Source organism: Pholcus phalangioides, unplaced genomic scaffold, assembly GCF_987345545.1.
Source record: "Pholcus phalangioides strain wild (caught in Gottingen) unplaced genomic scaffold, Ppha-v1.0 ptg000003l_1, whole genome shotgun sequence".
In the NCBI taxonomy this organism is placed as follows: Eukaryota; Metazoa; Arthropoda; class Arachnida; order Araneae; family Pholcidae; genus Pholcus; species Pholcus phalangioides.
Genome location: NW_028301596.1, coordinates 23,564,806 through 23,583,329, shown reverse-complemented (window position 1 = coordinate 23,583,329; position 18,524 = coordinate 23,564,806). Strand labels below are relative to the sequence as shown.

The window sequence follows — 18,524 nt, the reverse complement described above, 5'->3', positions numbered from 1 at the left end:
CTTTTGATCGCAATGGAGCTTTTATAAATATTTTTTTCACGGATGAAATGACTTTGTTCATGGACACATTCGGCTCTCTAACTTTTTCTGCAATGTGATGCAACCCATGAGCTAAGCAAGTCACGTGTACAAGGTTAGGGTAAAACACTGAGTGCTTTTCCAGCTTTCACCATGTACGGGGCAGCATCACCGATAAAAGCAAGGACGTTTTCACAGAAGGAATCACTTTTAGGCCATAAAATGTGTAAAGAATCATTTATAAATCTAGCTATTCCAGAATGATCCACTTTTTCAAGAGCCTTGCATGCGAGTAAATATGGCCGAGAGATGGCACTTTAAAATCCATTTTTCCGCATATCAAATGTGCCACATAGCGACCACAAGCATCAGTGGTTTCATCTACACTTATCCAAATATAGTTGCTTTTCAAATCACTACGAATTTCCTGGACCACTTGATCATACACAATCTCCAAATAATTTTTCCGAACGGTTGATTCGTCCGGAACATTCTGATTTTTACAGTACTTTTTTAGAAAATTTCTAAAATTTACATTGTTTAGTTTGTAGAAAGGAATGTTGCTTCCTACCAGAGCATTGCATAAATCCATTGAAAATTCGTTTTTCCCTTCACACTGCGAAGTTGAAACGGTGGTCAACAGTGCCTGCATAGAATGTTGTTCACTAGTTGTTCCTAGCAGTATGTCCACTCGTTTTCATGTGCTGGTCATCAACTTGAAATTTCTTTTCGCAAGCAATATTGTTTTCACATAGCCTGCAATATACTATTTACCCATCTGTCGTCAAATCTTTAGGATTTTCAGAAATACATTTTCTTAACAAATCGCTTCTGCATCCTTTTGTTTTAGGCATTTCCAAGTGCGGTCACTAACGAGAAAAAAGCAAAGAAAATCTCTGAAGAAGAGGAAAATACGACTTGCTTAAGCCAGTAGAGACTAAAGAAAAATAGAAGTGGACGAATATGTTTACCTCGCATTTAAAATCCTACTAAAAATAAGTGAATGAAGAACCTAGGGCTTAGAGTTCAGAAATGGTGGGAGTGGTGATATAGAGTCTGCCACCAGAAAAATGTCACCAGTTTTTTTTTTTTTTCATTTGTACTGTTAAAATATTTTTAGAATAGCAAATATTCTTTTCCTTTTCCAAGAAACATGAAAAGATACGAAGAAACCCGCTTCTTTATGGCGAACTGAAATATGTGGCTCTTCATGAAAGTTTGAACAATTATCCTGCATCTATTGCCCTCTGCCGCCTAACATGCATTTGCTAATCGTCGACTTTTTCTTCCAGGTTCACCAGATATTCCAAAGCCTCCTAGAAGTATTTAGGAGGCTTTGGAGATGGCCGAGTTCCCCAGGGTGGGGGGAGTGGCAAAGTGCTTCCAGGTATAGAGCCTGGGCGTCTCTTTCTCGGGTTCAGTCAATACCTCCTATAGATACGTATCTCCTCGTGTAGGTATTGGTATATATGAGTTATTGGTCCAGTCAGCGTTTTCTTAACAAGTGAGAAAAAAAGAATTAATCTATGACATTTACTTAAATCACCCCCTGAAATCAAGACGACCGTTTCGGAACATATGGTCACCGTTCACTTTGAACCTTTGACAAGTGATGGATTGCTCTTTCTAGACAAAGAGAGACAGACACCCCACAAAAGCTAAAAAATATAAATAGCTAAAATGATCATTTTCTTTTCCGCTTCTCTTATCTTGTCTTTGTTGCGGTACAACATATACCCTTCTCTAGAGATCAATGTTCTTTGCACAAGTCCGAAAAAAAAAAAAAAAAAAAAAAAAATATATATATATATATACAGTCAAACCTTGTTAATGAGTCACTCTTGGGAGAGCAAAAATATGACTTAGTAAGCGGAGTAAGCCATAGTTGTGCCAATTCCAATTGGGAGTTCCAAAAAGTGACCCGGTAAGCAGAGTGACATGTTAACCAGGTGACACACTAACGAGGTTTGACTGTATATATTAGGGGAAAAAGACGACAAACTTAAAGAAATCCGCTGAAAAATTGAATAAGTATATGAAAATATGCACTTATTTTGAAAATTATTCAGTTTTATGCATTTATACGCTTTAAAGACAAAAATGCTCAAATATACAATTGCATATGCTCAAATGCATTTGCATATAATACGGGCTCTATACATGACCATACGTCAAATGCTTTGTTCACCTCCAAATAAGTACTCCATCGTTATGAATAGACTTCCAGGAGTTTTTTACCTCTGGTCATAAGTAGTGGCTCGAATGGTCGAAAGTGGTTTTCTATTGCCTGGGAAATTCTCAATAAGTCGCCAACCGATTATTCCCCTTGGCTACTGGTGAATAGCACGGATGTTTTTAGGAATGTCATGAGAAAACTAGGAATACCTAGTTTTCTCATGACATTCAGGACATTTTCTGTAGTGCGATAATGTCAAACAGTGATCACGTAAACAACTAGGTTATCTGGTTGTCAAGAGAGCCTTCTGAAGTTATGGGCAATTTTAGGGAAAGAAAGAATATGCAAAAAAATTTTTCCCCTGCTTTATTGTTTGTTTCGAGAGGGGAGACAAGAGACGCATGTTCCTCTTCCTTGGGGCCTTGCAAGAAAACAAGCGATTTTCAGTGCGATGGGGGGGGGGGGGATCCTCCACATTCCTATTATTTATGGTTGCAGGGGGGACGCCTTTGTTCTAGAAGCTTTTTCCTCTTTCTCTCGTATGAGTTTAGACTAAAAATTCGAATGGCATGTCCCATGATGGTGAAATAAATTGAAATTCCTTGAGAAATGAAAGGCTAATGAATACACTATATTCTCACCGCCCGGTGGATGGGAAACACTGCTCTAAAAAGATCACCCTCCAGACAGGATTAAGAAAGCAAATGTTTTGTTAAATTTTAAGTAAATGGCAGAGCAAGGCTGTATCGGGGGTGGGGGGTACTTGGGGTCTGGTCTCCGCCCCCCCCCCCCGAAATGTGCAAAAATGACCGAAAAAGAAAAAAGATTGTCAAATCTATCACTTTGGTCCCCTTCCGAATGAAATTTCTGGATACGGGCCTGTGGCAAATGTAACGTATCGGGATCCGATCCCTCTACGTTAATGGTGGTCTTGTCGTTATGTGGGAAATTCCTTCTTATTTTAGACCCCAGGGACCTCTCAGTTACCGGAAACCACCCGAGGACCCACTGGCGAACCGGTAAGGGCCAGAGTGTTCGATTAGTTCGGCAGTCGGCGGGTGGGGTCTTTCGGCTGTCGAACGAGAACGGGCCAGAGGTCGGGCTACTGATGTCCCACATAAATTAATTCCCCTCATGACGACGATGCCGCTATTTTCGTGGAGGGGTTTGATCCAATATATGTATAGTTGGGCGAGGCTTAGCCCAGTTTAAATTATTTTTATCGAAGAACTTCCCGGGGGAGTTGTTGCAAGTCTCGTTGTGCGGATACGAAAATATAGTGTTGTACTCACTTATTTTCGGCGGGGGGCTGCAGACCTCCGTCGGAACAATTCATTTCATATTGTTATGTTGGTAATGTTTACATAATCGGGAGAGTCTGATCAGCTCTCCGGATTATGTCATGTTGCCAGATTCCAATGTAATTAAATTGTAATGTTTATAATAGTGACGCATGAATATGCAAATTCGATAAATTTGTTGAGGCGAAAAGGCCATGCGAGGACATGTGGTCCCAAACTTCTTGTAAAAGGGGAGTATAAATTCCTCCCTCTTTGTCTCTCACATTGCGTTCGTCTAATCTTGTTCTGTTCAACTGAAGCCCTCTAGTAGGACGGTTCACCGTCTTACTACCGTATCTATTGGCCTTAGGCTGAATTGTTAAAATGCAATAATCTACATTATTTGAATCCGTTTTCCGGCAGGTCCGGAATCAAAATATAAAACAATCTTCACAGTCAAAGTTCTTCATTGCTGATCGAGGTGGTCCGGCCCTCAACCGAGAGGCCCCCGGAGCTGATCAAGGTGGTTCGGCCCTCAACCGAGAGGCCCCCTGGAGCTGATCAAGGTGGTTCGGCCCTCAACCAAGAGGCCCCCCGGAGCTGAGCAAGGTGGTCCGGCCCTCAACCGAGAGGCCCCCAGGAACTGATCAAGGTGTTCCGGTTCTCAACTGAGAAAACTCCTCTGGTATTTACGGAAAGGCTAACAACATCGGATGTCCGATCGCTGCACAGGTTGACTGTTGTTGATCATCAATTGGTGAGCCAGTATCTTTACTGCTAACGTCGAATAGAGGGCTCCAAGATATACTAATCCATTGTTAAAATTAACTAACCCATATAATTGAATAAATAATAATATTTCATGCGAAAGTTTGTTTCTAATCATTTTCCACTTGTCGTTTGCCACTTTATTGCTGGATATTTCGAACCGGGCAAGTAACTCCCATAAGGGACGTTGCAATTTTGGGGGCTCGACCGGTTCTCAGTAAGTGTGGCAAACCGCGGGTGGAAAGTACTTTCGCTAAAAAAAATTTTTTTTGATATTTAACATTGATTTTAGAGATGAATTCTAATAATCATAGTACGCCTAGAAATTTAGGTGATGATGTTCGTGTACAAATTGAACCGGAACCAAGTGGTTCACAATCGAATAATGGTTCACAAATGAACTTTACTTATCCAACAATGTCAAATCCTTATAACGAGACGCATGTAATACTTCCCCCGGCATTACCTTTAAATCCCGCAAATGCTTTGGTTCCATTGACCCAACGCAGTGTTGGTAGTCTTATATTTTCGGGTAGTGGAGAAGACGTTAGAAGCTTTTTATTAAAATGTGAATCGTATTTTAATCTTTACAGTGTTCCTAATAAGATCGAGTTAGTTGTAAGCACGTTTGAAGGTCGTGCTCAGGCCTGGTGGCAAACGATAGGCAGGCACGAATGGGAAAAATGGGGCCCCCATAAATCGTGGGAAAGTTTCAAGGGCTTGTTATTACAAACCTTTTCAAGGTATCATACCAGGGTTGAATTAGCTCGTGCTTTATTCTCTGAAAAGTTTTCGACGGGCTCGTACCTTGATTTCGTATTACATAAGTTAGATCTTTTTCAGTCGTTCGATTTAACCGTTCCGGAGTCGGACAAAATTGAACTTATAATGTCACAATTACCCTATAATGTGAGAACATTTTTGGAAGTTAGGAAGCCTAATTCTTTGCAACAATTATTTGTAATGTTAGATCAATTTCTTGCAACGCGTGAAAATGTTCAAATTGAATCTCGTAAAAATTTTGAATCTTGTGAAAATTGTGTTGAGAAATTTCAACCTGAAGTTAGAAAAAATTGTGTGGGACCTACACAAAATGTAGTACAACCTTCAAGACGGCCTTTTAGGACAAATAAATTTTTTCGACAAGTTACCTGTTTTGGTTGTGGTCAAATCGGCCATATTGTAAAAAATTGTAAATCAAATGGGAATCAGGGAAACTAGACCTGGGATACATGAGAAGGGGTAGTGTATCCATGGGTAAAAAGACCCCTAGTAAAAAATTTAGTTTTCTTAATCCAGTTGTGAGAGTTAACAACAAGATTTTGACAGCAAAAATTGATACCGGTGCCGATTGTTCAGCGATCAGTTTCGATCTGGCTCGGCAGGTTGGTTCACCCACTAATCAAGTTAGACCCTATCACGGTGATAGATTTCAGTTGGCATCCGGTGAGTACTGTCAGCCTGTGGGGATTCTTCGGGCCCAAGTGGAGATACGAAACAGTGTCGTGCACACAGATCTGATAGTGCTCGCCAGGGTCCCATTTGGGATCTTGATCGGCAGTGATATTTTGAGTAAAACTGAAATTATAGTTGACTTCAAAAACTTTGAACTTAAAGGAGGATTGTTGTCATATAAAGGAGATGTTGATCAGGAAAAAATGCAAAATTTAGTAAGTAAATCGGAATTTGATTCCGATCAGAAAAAAAGTTTGTTTGAATTGTTAAAACAATTTCCGAATTTGTTCAGAAACACTCCCGGTAGAACTCACGTTGCTGAGCATAAGATCGTGACTGACGGAAAACCGGTTTTTCGATCCCCTTTTTCTCTTCCGCGATGGAAAAAACAATTAGTAGAAGAGCAGGTGCAACAGATGCTCTGTGATGACGTCATTGAGCCTGCCTCCACAAACTGGGCTTCCCCGTGTTTTTTAATCAAAAAGAAAACTGGTGATTGGCGATTTGTCGTCGACTATAAAAAGGTGAATAAAATTACGGCACCCGATCGGTACCCTTTGCCTTTCATCGATCAAATTCTACAACGAGTGGGTGACGCACGATTCGTCTCTACGTTCGATCTGGCCTCAGGGTATTGGCAAGTTCCAGTGCGGCTAGAGGATCGGGACAAAACGGCATTCATAACCGATTCTGGAATGTACCGATTTAAGGTAATGCCCTTTGGACTCAACAATGCCCCGGCCACGTTCCAACGCATGATGACTACAATCCTGGGCCACTTAGTCGGTAAGTGTGCCGATTTTTATTTGGATGACATTGTCGTTTACAGTTCGAATTTTGAGGAACATTTACAAAACTTGAAAACAGTATTTTCGTGTTTGGAAAAAGCAGGCTTAACTCTTAAGCCAGACAAATGTAATCTCTATAAAAAAAATTTGGAATATCTAGGTCTCTGTTTGACCAAAGAAGGATGGCACGTAAAACAGGACCAAACCGACGCCATTTTGAGTTTTTCTAGGCCTAAAACAGTAAAACAGGTGCAACGTTTTCTGGGACTCTGCGGGTGGTACCGGCAATTTGTTCCCCATTTTGGTGATGTCGCTAACCCCCTTTACGGCCTGACAAAAAAAGGGCAAAGGTTCAAATGGGACAAAATACACCAACAGGCGTTCGAAAAATTGAAACATCTCTTGTCTTGTGCTCCCGTTCTAACCACAAGAAAAAAAGATTGTGCCTTAAAAATTTACACAGATGCCTCAGGAATTGGGCTTGGAGCCATTTTGCAGCAAGTTGAGCCTGACGGGGAAAAGCCGTTAGCCTATGCCAGTCGTACCTTGAATTCAGCAGAAAAAAATTATTCGGTAACAGAACAGGAGGGACTCGCTGTTATATGGGCGTGTAATAAATTTCGAGCCTGGTTTTCAGGAGAACCTGTTACTATAGTAACGGATCACAGGGCAGTCGCCTGGTATTTTGAGGCTAAACAATTGAAGGGGAGGTTAAGCCGATGGGCTCAATTACTACAGGAATATCCTTTAAAGTTTGAATATAGAAAAGGTTCGACCATGCAGGCCCCTGATGCCCTGTCCAGAATGCCCGCTGTTGTCACCACTGAAACTGATTTCGAGGAAAAAATTGATAATAAATTATATTTGTTCTCGTTTTTGGATTTACCTGAGTTAATTGTTCAACAGAAAAAAAATTACCAAGATATTATACAGTATTTTAATGATAAATCTGTCGGAAGACAAAAAATTGATGAAAAAATTGAAAAGTATTACCTTTTCGAAAATCAAAAATTGTTTTTTAGATTCAGGAATAAAAAATTGCTAGTAATTCCTCCACCATGTAGAGAGAAATTTTTGACTGAAATGCACATGCATCCCATTTCAGGTCACATGGGAGTCAATAAAACTCTTCAGCGATGCCGACAACGCGCGTTCTGGCCCGGTATGCGTAAAGATATAAAAAAATTTGTCCTGTCCTGTAAAAAATGCCAAACATGCAAATTCGACAATACGAGGCGATGGGGAGGCATGGTGTCAACCTCTGTTGATCATCCAGGAGAAATGGTTGGGATTGACACCATGGGTCCCTTTCCCGTTTCTTCCAGAGGGAACGTGCATCTGTTAGTCGTCGTCGATTATTTCACAAAGTGGGTAGAGTTATTTCCACTAAGACGAATTACGACAAGTGCAGTTGCTAAAAAGTTTGTTCATGAGTACTGTATGAGATATGGCTTTCCAAAAAGATTAGTTTCCGATAATGGTTCTTGTTTTATATCAAACCTTATGAGGGAAACTTGTAAAGTTCTCCAGGTCAAGCAAAGGTTCACAACCCCCTATCATCCTCAATCAAACCTTACCGAGAGATTTAATAAGACAATTAAACAGATGATCTCCTGTTATGTTGGTGATAAACATAAAGACTGGGACAAAAATTTAACCTTTTTTGGTCTTGCTATTAGGTCGGTTCCCTCGGAAACTACGGGTCAGTCGCCAGCTAAATTGTTTCTTGGTAGAGAATTAGTTTTACCATTTGACTGGGCTATGGACATACCGGTTTGGGAAAGGGTGAGTTTGCCCGAAAACTTACTTAAGCAAGTTAAGGAAAATGTCAAAAAACAACAAAGGAGACAAAAAAGATATTATGACAAAAAAAGATTATTGCACACCTTTAATCAGGATGATTTGGTATTAAGGAGAACGCATTTCCGTTCTAGTGCGCAAGGCAATGTTATGGCGAAGTTGAAACCACGATGGGACGGCCCGTGTAGAGTCCTGGAAAAAATTTCACCTATTGTCTACCTGATAGTGGATTTATCCAATGATAATGTCTATAAAGTCAATGCTTGTGACTTGAAAAAATTCGTTAGTAGTGACCAAATCGTTCTTGAGCCTGTCCCGCAGTCACCTGAGAGTAGAGAGGTCCTTGTACAACACACTTCCAGTAATCCGAGTCGACATCATGTTTCACAAACGCCCTTAAATAGTGCTAATTGCACTAACTCTAGTACGTCCTTTAACCGGCAAAATCCCGAGGAGGACACCACTCCTAAGATGGTGAAAACGAATTTCATTAAATCTTCCGTAGGTTACTCTAAGTTTTTGGTTCCGATTCAGAGAGGGTGGCAAAGGGTTCTCGTTAAGAGGAAAAAAGAACCTCGTATTGACGTCTATTATTACTCTCCCGAAGGGACAAAATTCAGAAGCAGTGTTGAAATTTCGCGATACTTACAAAATCGGGATACTGATTTGGCTGTCGATAACTTTTCCTTTAGTGGGAAGTTTAATATACCAGGTGATATGTTAACATAGTTTTTGCAAGTATTTCTGTAAATTAACTTTTTTTAACCTATAGAATTTTTTTTTTTTGGGAAAAATTCTTCCGTGGTGAGGGGGAATGTAACGTATCGGGATCCGATCCCTCTACGTTAATGGTGGTCTTGTCGTTATGTGGGAAATTCCTTCTTATTTTAGACCCCAGGGACCTCTCAGTTACCGGAAACCACCCGAGGACCCACTGGCGAACCGGTAAGGGCCAGAGTGTTCGATTAGTTCGGCAGTCGGCGGGTGGGGTCTTTCGGCTGTCGAACGAGAACGGGCCAGAGGTCGGGCTACTGATGTCCCACATAAATTAATTCCCCTCATGACGACGATGCCGCTATTTTCGTGGAGGGGTTTGATCCAATATATGTATAGTTGGGCGAGGCTTAGCCCAGTTTAAATTATTTTTATCGAAGAACTTCCCGGGGGAGTTGTTGCAAGTCTCGTTGTGCGGATACGAAAATATAGTGTTGTACTCACTTATTTTCGGCGGGGGGCTGCAGACCTCCGTCGGAACAATTCATTTCATATTGTTATGTTGGTAATGTTTACATAATCGGGAGAGTCTGATCAGCTCTCCGGATTATGTCATGTTGCCAGATTCCAATGTAATTAAATTGTAATGTTTATAATAGTGACGCATGAATATGCAAATTCGATAAATTTGTTGAGGCGAAAAGGCCATGCGAGGACATGTGGTCCCAAACTTCTTGTAAAAGGGGAGTATAAATTCCTCCCTCTTTGTCTCTCACATTGCGTTCGTCTAATCTTGTTCTGTTCAACTGAAGCCCTCTAGTAGGACGGTTCACCGTCTTACTACCGTATCTATTGGCCTTAGGCTGAATTGTTAAAATGCAATAATCTACATTATTTGAATCCGTTTTCCGGCAGGTCCGGAATCAAAATATAAAACAATCTTCACAGTCAAAGTTCTTCATTGCTGATCGAGGTGGTCCGGCCCTCAACCGAGAGGCCCCCGGAGCTGATCAAGGTGGTTCGGCCCTCAACCGAGAGGCCCCCTGGAGCTGATCAAGGTGGTTCGGCCCTCAACCAAGAGGCCCCCCGGAGCTGAGCAAGGTGGTCCGGCCCTCAACCGAGAGGCCCCCAGGAACTGATCAAGGTGTTCCGGTTCTCAACTGAGAAAACTCCTCTGGTATTTACGGAAAGGCTAACAACATCGGATGTCCGATCGCTGCACAGGTTGACTGTTGTTGATCATCAATTGGTGAGCCAGTATCTTTACTGCTAACGTCGAATAGAGGGCTCCAAGATATACTAATCCATTGTTAAAATTAACTAACCCATATAATTGAATAAATAATAATATTTCATGCGAAAGTTTGTTTCTAATCATTTTCCACTTGTCGTTTGCCACTTTATTGCTGGATATTTCGAACCGGGCAAGTAACTCCCATAAGGGACGTTGCACAAACATGGTATACACATTTTTTTTCACTATATATAACTATGATTCGATTGTGGGTTACACATCCCAGATATGGGGAAAAGTCCAGATGAACTTGGACCATAGTTGAGAAATGTTGCACGGACCTTGTAAGTAGCAACGTCAGAACCGCCCAAGGTGATTTGTGACACGGGTCCAGGCCACGATATCCACATCTTGAAGTAGGGCCCCTAGGTTGGGATCTTATCCAGATTTTTCACAGGGCCACTATTTAGTGAATTTATAGCGTAAAAAAATTGTTTTTCCAACTCAGCTGCTAGGCGGCTTGCCTCTGACTGTGCAGATCTGTGTTCAATACCAGGTTCAGGCATGGGTATTTACTGACACTAACAAATTCTCTGGACAGATCATACAGATCTCCTGGGAATACACAAAGATCACATTGTTATTTGAAAAAAAAAAAAGGGCCTCAGGACTGGATTCCTGTAAGCCCCGCCCTTGAGGGGTCCCATAGTCCAAGCCCCAGAAATTGATTCAGAATCAAAATTTCCTACATAAAGCTGAAGACAAGTACTCACAGGTTCAGAGCACTTCAGACTCCTGTAATAAATCCTACCCAGGGACCATGGCCCCCACAAGAGTGGGGATATCGGGGCTCCCGCCCTGAGGCCTGGACAAATACCATCATTTTTTGTTTTTCATGCTATAAATTTACTGCAGAAGGACCAGTGAAGATCCTGGCCTAGGGGTACTGCCCAAGAATGTGGGTGGGGGGGGGCATGCCAGAGACCTCGCAAAAGATCTGTCCAAAAGTCTGGTTCGATTATGTGTAACTAGGAGTCAGGATCACTTTGGTCATGGGAGAAAAATATGTAATTTTGGCACCCTCCCCACTGTAAATATTGATAGCTAGCTATAATACCCGGCGCTGCACGGGTTTTCTTCAATGAGGCTTTTTATCACGTGACATCTCCCGCTTTCTTTGGGGAATATACAAACCGTGTCTAAGTTAACCAATAAGGCGACTCATGAAAAAAAACAAATCTAGATTTAAAGAAACTTAGACATGAATATTTTTCCCCTTTTTCAAGGGGAGCTAAATATTTCAATTCCCCCCACCCTTGAACTTCAAGTTATCAGTCTGCCTGTTTCAGCTTCCAAAAATGCTTAGTTAAAGATGTGGAATTTCTTTGATGTACTTTACGAGCCATAATTAATTTTAAAACATCCTAAACTATATGAATTCATGCAGTTGAATATTAAAAGACAATACGGAGACATTAATTTTCATACTTGAGAAGATATAAATAAAAAAGCTGAAATTAATGTTATATAGAGCATGGATATAATCCTACTCAAAAAGGTCCAGCTAATTACTTCATATTTAATTTTGTGTGTGGACTTCGCATCTCTAAGCAAACTTAATATTTCAAACATCGGGAATTCAATACAATTTTTAAAATTATTGATGTGGCGGAAAACTCCACTAAATTTCTGCATTTCTACAGTAAAATCAGCAATTTTAACACTGATTTCTATGGGAATCATCCTTTGTCTGACCCTCAATGGCAAACCATTATAAAGGCATAAACTATTGTAAATATACTGGCAGCATCAAAGAAGTGACAAACCATTGTAAAGGCATATACACGTGTGAAACGCATTGCTAGGGAACCACGGTAACCAAAGTAAGCGTTCCAAAAGTGATTGTTGAGGCCAAAAAACCAATGTTGCCCGACAGTTTTTGCCCATTTGGGGCATTTGCCCTGCTCTGACAAACTTTTAAAATAGCCTATCATTCAAGTCGGGCCCCATTTGGTGTGTGTGTGTATATATATATATGCAAAATTTGGTGACGATCGATCTAAAATTGTAGATTTCTATAGAGAACATACACACACACATATGGAAAATCAATTTTATATATATATAGATTTTAAAAACTATTTTTCGTTTCCCCTAGAATTTGTAGAATTCAATAGTGCCTGGTTCAGAGACTGCTGAATCTTTGAAAATTTCTATTCATTTCTCTTTTTTTTTTAACGTTAATTTTATTTCACTCTTATTTATGCGATTCGGTATCCCTAGTTGTATTTTGTTGTGGAAGGCTAGAAAAATGTTTTTCGGCCCCCAAACTTGTTAATCAACTTATTCGTTAAACCTTTTCCTTTTTTCTGCTGTCTCACGTCCCTTTTTCCCCAAGGGTCATGCAAAAGAAGAAGAGATGCTCTTGAATTTGAATTTTTCAACAGTGCAAGCAAGAAAGGATCCCCTGCCCAAGATATCGTCTCCAGCAGTGTTCGCCAATACGCATCTAGACGTGTGCGTATTTCATGCATTCCAAATTTAGTTGATTACATAGATTTTTCTACTAGCTAGTATCTATTTATATAGAAAAAATTTGTGAAATTTGTTTTTCATAGCCAGGAGTGAGAAACATACCAACCTGATTTTTTTTAGGGAGAAGGGGTTGCGTGGGCTGGATACAAGTTCACGCCTATGTGAAACAGGGTCACTGTGTCCTGAAAAAGTCAATAAGTAGCGTTGTTTTGGATGTTTTTCTTTGAGTAAAAAAAACGTTTGGCACCTAAAATTTTTTCTGGCACCTAGATTTTTTGTGATTTGTCCAGCCCTGCACATAATAACGTTGGGCTCAAATATTTCAAGTTATCCTTTATAAAGTAGGTCCATTTAAGGAAGAAAAGAAAAGGGGAGAAAGAAATGTGTGTGTTTGTGGCAGTATTGTACGCAAATGCCCTCCAATTTCTCTTGTACGCAAGAGACACTATGTGCATCCGCCATGTTGTATCCTACCACAGACATCATGAAGCATATTGTGGAAAAGCCAGACCCGTGCTTAAGCTTCTGAAGAAAAGGAGTGATTTGCCACACCCCTTGAATCCCTTAAGATTGGTCTTCCACTGGAAGTGACAACAGCCAACATTGAGTCAGACTACTAGGAGCATGTGATGTCTACTGAAAGCGACCCTCACATGCTACTCAGTCTGCCACTGCATTCCATGCAGACGAGTGTGTTCAAAAACAATCTTGAGGAAATATTGAAAACAAATTGTTGAGGAATAATAGATCAAGAAGACCTGTATTTATTGAGTCTATATTTAATTAGACATCTGATGCAAACATGGAGAAGGCGTTCATGCAGGACCCGATCATGACAAATCGGGGCCCTGGGCAAGGATACTTTTGGGCCCCCTCCCCCTAATCTAAAATATATTTTTCGGCGCCAAATATGTCCGACGACTCCATCAGAAGTCGCCAAGGCCGTTAGACCATAGATGATTTTTGAAGTTCCACACTGGTTTGATTAAGCCTTTGTAAAAAGGTATCCCATACAACGATGTTCAGTACAGTTTCCAACTTTTTCAAAAGGGCTTGTGCCTCCAATTTTGTGTATGCAGTTTCATTTTCTTCTGTACCTAATCTGTTAAGAGTAAGTACAATGGCATTATAGTTCTTCCTTAATGATTTAACGACATGAGCATCAGCACACCACCTAGTAGTACTGCGGTTCTTCAATGTTGAAAAATCGCCACGTTTTTTCAGTTCTTCATTTAGTATCTGCCACCTGTGTGTTGATGAAGAAAAGAAAGTATATATTTGTCGCACAAGACAAAAAAACTGCATTGCACCACTGCATGACTCAACAGCATTGCACCACTGCATGACTCAACAGCATTGACACCAACCAAGTTAAGAGAATGAGCTGCACAAGGAACAAAATCAGCGGCAGGATTTATGCTTTTTATTCGGGCTTGTAACCCAGAATATTTGCCGGCCATATTTGACGCATTGTCATAGCTTTGGCCACGACAATTTAATACATTGATTCCAGCATCTTTTAGAGTTGTTAAAACAATTTCTGCTAGGGTTTCTGATTTATGGCTATACGTTGGAACAAATTTCAGAAATCTTTCCACAGGTTCAGCTCCGACAACATATCGAATGACAAAACACAACTGATCAAAATGAGTAATATCTGGTGAAGAATCAATAATAATTGAGTAGTATTTGGCAAGCAGAATTTCATCAATGATTTGTTTTTCCACTTGTTTAGCCATTATATGAATAAACTGATCTATACATGTTGAGGACAAATAGCTTACATTTCCTTTGCCAGGATTCCCATATCTCACCAAATGTTTTGAAAGAAATGGATCAAATTCGGCTATCACTTCTAAACAGCCTAAAAAATTTCCATTGTGCCTAGATCCAACAGTTTCATTATCACCAAAAACAAGGTAGACCCCGTCAACAACTCATTTAAGCACAGACATCCAATACTTCGTCTCCTCTTCATATTGCTGTACCAAAGATGAATCAACTCTTTGTGAGACATTTGCACAAGTTTTTCACCCTTTTTTTTTTTTTTTTGATATGATAAAATTGAGAAATGGTGAGACCTCTTTACACCTCCAAAAACTCTTTCAGCCTCGGACAGCAAATCGGTATTTTGAGGAGGGGGGATTACATTTTTCTCAGTAGCAACTAGGCTTACTATCATCATCTTCTTGAATCTCATCATTCCTCAAACATGCTCTGGAATTATCACATTCATTAATTATTGTTTCATCATCAGATTCAGCTTTAGATTATTCATTACATGGCGCATGGACTTTTGCATCAGATGCAAAATAATTTTTTAATGAACTAACAATTTTTTTTTCCCCCTCATCTTTCTGTTTTTTCACTTTTCTCCTTGCAGAGCCAGATAAGTTCGAGAGGACATAATTAAACTTAAAATATTGAAGTTACCATTGAGCTATAAAATGCTAAACACGTTGGAAGCAAGCATTGTTTGCTTTTCTCTGTTATGGATTGTGATGCCTTTACAACGGCTAGCATCGCAGCACCGGTGCTTCTTCTCATCTGAGATTTAACTTTTTTTGGTATCAACAGAAAATTCCACGAATCGACCAATCGGAACTCATTTTTCCTTTATTAGAAAAAGTAGTATTACAGTTGAATAATAGAAGTCAAATTTCTCTCCCAATAACTGTAAAAATATTTTATTAATGTAAAAAAAAAAATTATATTTATATTTTCTATTCTCTAAAAAGTTTAGCTGCATTACAAAAACGAAATTCCTTTTTTTCTAAGTATTTAAGTTTTACTTAAAAAAAACAACTTTTCAGACTTTATTATAGATTGGCAAAGTCCCGATTTGCCCATGCGATAATATGGCCCTGCGTTCATGTTTTGAATAAATAAATAAATAATTATGTAATATCAATTACTACTTACTATCACAACCTATGAACAGCAATTATCAAATTTTCATCTCCTATTTTTTTGCGGAAAAGGAGACAGAGAAACCAAAAGAGAAAAAAAAATTGGTGTGAATTGCGGGAAAAAAAGTGAACAACCACACTACACCTGCACAGAAATGCAGATGCGTAAAATTTCAATTCAGTGGGATTCATTGTTTGCTGCTGCTATCGTGTCTCAAGAACGTTTCCTGTGCAATGGGATCAGTCTTGCGAATACAGAAGACTGCAGGTGACTTTTTTTGTAACTTCTAATCCCTTCCAGGGGATGACCAGTCTTGCTTCTAGACTAATTAAGTATCTTCCCTACTCAAAAAATAGTAAAATGAGACACGCTTGTCTCGATTTGATGTTCTTTTTTTTGTCGCCACTTACCTGAAGCAAAATTCCACTATGAGCATCAACGTTGGGCCAAGGGTTTTTCACTTTTCCTTGATCTAGCAGTATTTGAGGAACAATTTTGTACAAATGCGAGACCAACTTGAACATTGGATCGTGTGGTAGATGCTTCAGAGCGAATTCTCTCTGTATGACGTACCTTGGATCCGTCCGCCTCAGGACTGCATGGCCATATCCTGGAATAACCTGGGGGGGGGGGAATCATGAGTAAACTGTAAGAATAAATAAACTCTAAATTTTTAAATTAAATAACAAATTAACGAAACCGTTTATCACCTGTCCGTTGTTGAGTGTCTTCCAAACAAATTCTTTGACTCTGTCCTCGTCAAAGTCATCGTCGAGCTCCTTTTGCAATTTCTTGAGCCATATCAAAACTTCCTGCAAAAATTTGGAAAAAAAAATATTATAACTGCCCGGTCCTAAGAGATAGAAGTTTAAAAAATATGAAATATGCTGCCTACAAAGGATGAAGAATTTTTATATAAAATATGATTTTGAGAAAATTTTAATGCCTAAAATATTGAATATACCGCCATCGCGAGATTTGCAAAAAGAAAAAAAAGTTGTCTCACACAATCATTAAATTTATATTATGATTGAATAATGCCAATTTTAGGTGATGAAACTGCAGATCCTTCGACATGCTTTCTGGATATTATGCCATATAATAACTGGACATCAAACCTAGAACCTCTTGCACACCGGGCAAGCGCACTGACCATTACACCATAGAGAGGCGATGCTTTTTGTTTCAAAACACACACAGTAGCCTTACTTGAGTAGAGACGTTGCAGTCTGTTTAACTTCAGCTAATGGCCTCTAGGATTGATTTCATGTATCTTAGCCGAGCAAAAATTCCCCATCCATCTCTTCTGCCGCCACCTGGAGGCCATTAGCTGAAGTTAAAAATAGAGATCCTTTTATCCTTAAAGTGTAACTTTTTTTTCAGGGAGTCACAAACAAAATAAAAGAACCGACATCATAACAATAAAATGTTATAAATTTTATCACTTTACCACATAATTTTTTAATCACGAATATGCATGATAGTCTATTTCAGTGGTGCAATTTCATGTGGATACAGCCTCCACAGAAAAAGAAAGGCAAAAAGGGCCCATGTTTTACGGAAGTGTTTTCAAATTCCCCATGTGCGGAAATGTACCATGCAGATCTATTTCAGTTACAAGAGAGGTATTCCCGTAACTATCGGACCACTTAAACCTTCTGGCTTCTCTTCAAACACCATGCAGATCTGATGTACCAGACAAGACCCGGACTCTGTCCCTTGAGGGATATAAGCCCTTTACCCGACTGGGTTGAGACCATGCAGATCTGTCACCAAACCCATTCCTTCTTTATGGTATGGCCCATTCATGCTCAGTGTAGTCCACATGTTTGTTGCATTCTGGTCAGCACAGGTGCACAACGTTCGGCCCACCAAAGTGTTCCACCTGGCCCGCAAAATCTGATACAGTAGAAAATTAACAACGTGATCTCTATCTAAGCTGACCATATCTCCTCAATTAAAATATTGGAAATCCAGATTCTCTCATACACAAATTATCCAAATTATCACCTAAAAAATTGTCAAAGTCAAGTAAAGCCGCCAATAATAGTCAAAAAATTGTCAAAAGCAAGTAAAGTTGTTAATTATAGTCAATCAAATTGTCAAAAGTTTGTGAAGTTGCCAACTATCACCAGAGGTGCCGGCATGAAACTATTAGGGAGGAGGCTGAAAGTTGTTGGTCTGGTCGTCTCTTATATACGGGATTCAAGTGCATATGCAGGAGTAGGAGGATGCATTGCATTGTTTTTTCAGAAATTATTGGCGGGCAGGGGCTCAGCCCTCTTACAAAATTTATTGAGGGAGGGCTCTTAATAGGGGGTAATATTACTTTCCAAATATATAACCACCTTCTTTGTGATTCAAACTATAGCAAGAAAACAATCCGAATTGCAAACGTCAAAGTAAAAAAAAAAGAAAAATTCAAACAACATTTTAACAAATTAGTAAAACCACTGCCATAACATGCAAACAAACAGTTGTTGTTGTTGTTAATTTGGAAATCTACCAGGAAATTCTAAACAAAATGAAAAATATAACCTCACCTTATGTGCTTAAGAAGATTCAGAATTTTTACTTTTAAACTGGCTGCAGTAGTTTGAACGTTCAAAGAACTCTTTGCACCAGAGGCGCCAACATGAAGAAAACACTGGGGAAGGGGGGGGGGGGCTGAAAGTTGTTGGCCATCTCGCATATACAGGAATCAAGCACGTACGCAGGAGAGGGAAGGTGCATTGCATTCCTTTTCAGGAATCATTGGGCGGGGGGGCTCACCCCCCTTACAAAATTTATTGGGCGTAGGGCAGAAATGGCCTCACCCCCTAGGTTTCGGCATCTATGAATATATC

General features: G+C 39.8%; 1 protein-coding gene across 1 annotated transcript in view; it reads right to left on the bottom strand.

Annotated features, from left to right (window-relative positions):
- LOC149088323 (citrate synthase, mitochondrial-like) overlaps positions 1 to 18,524 on the bottom strand; it is a 137,958-nt gene that overhangs the window by 5,251 nt on the left and 114,183 nt on the right. The window contains exons 8-9 of the mRNA XM_089246948.1: positions 16,389 to 16,490; positions 16,089 to 16,298 (exon numbers count right to left, since the gene is read on the bottom strand). Coding sequence (XP_089103074.1) covers positions 16,089 to 16,298; positions 16,389 to 16,490 — 312 coding nt within the window. The remainder of the gene's footprint in view (positions 1 to 16,088; positions 16,299 to 16,388; positions 16,491 to 18,524) is intronic.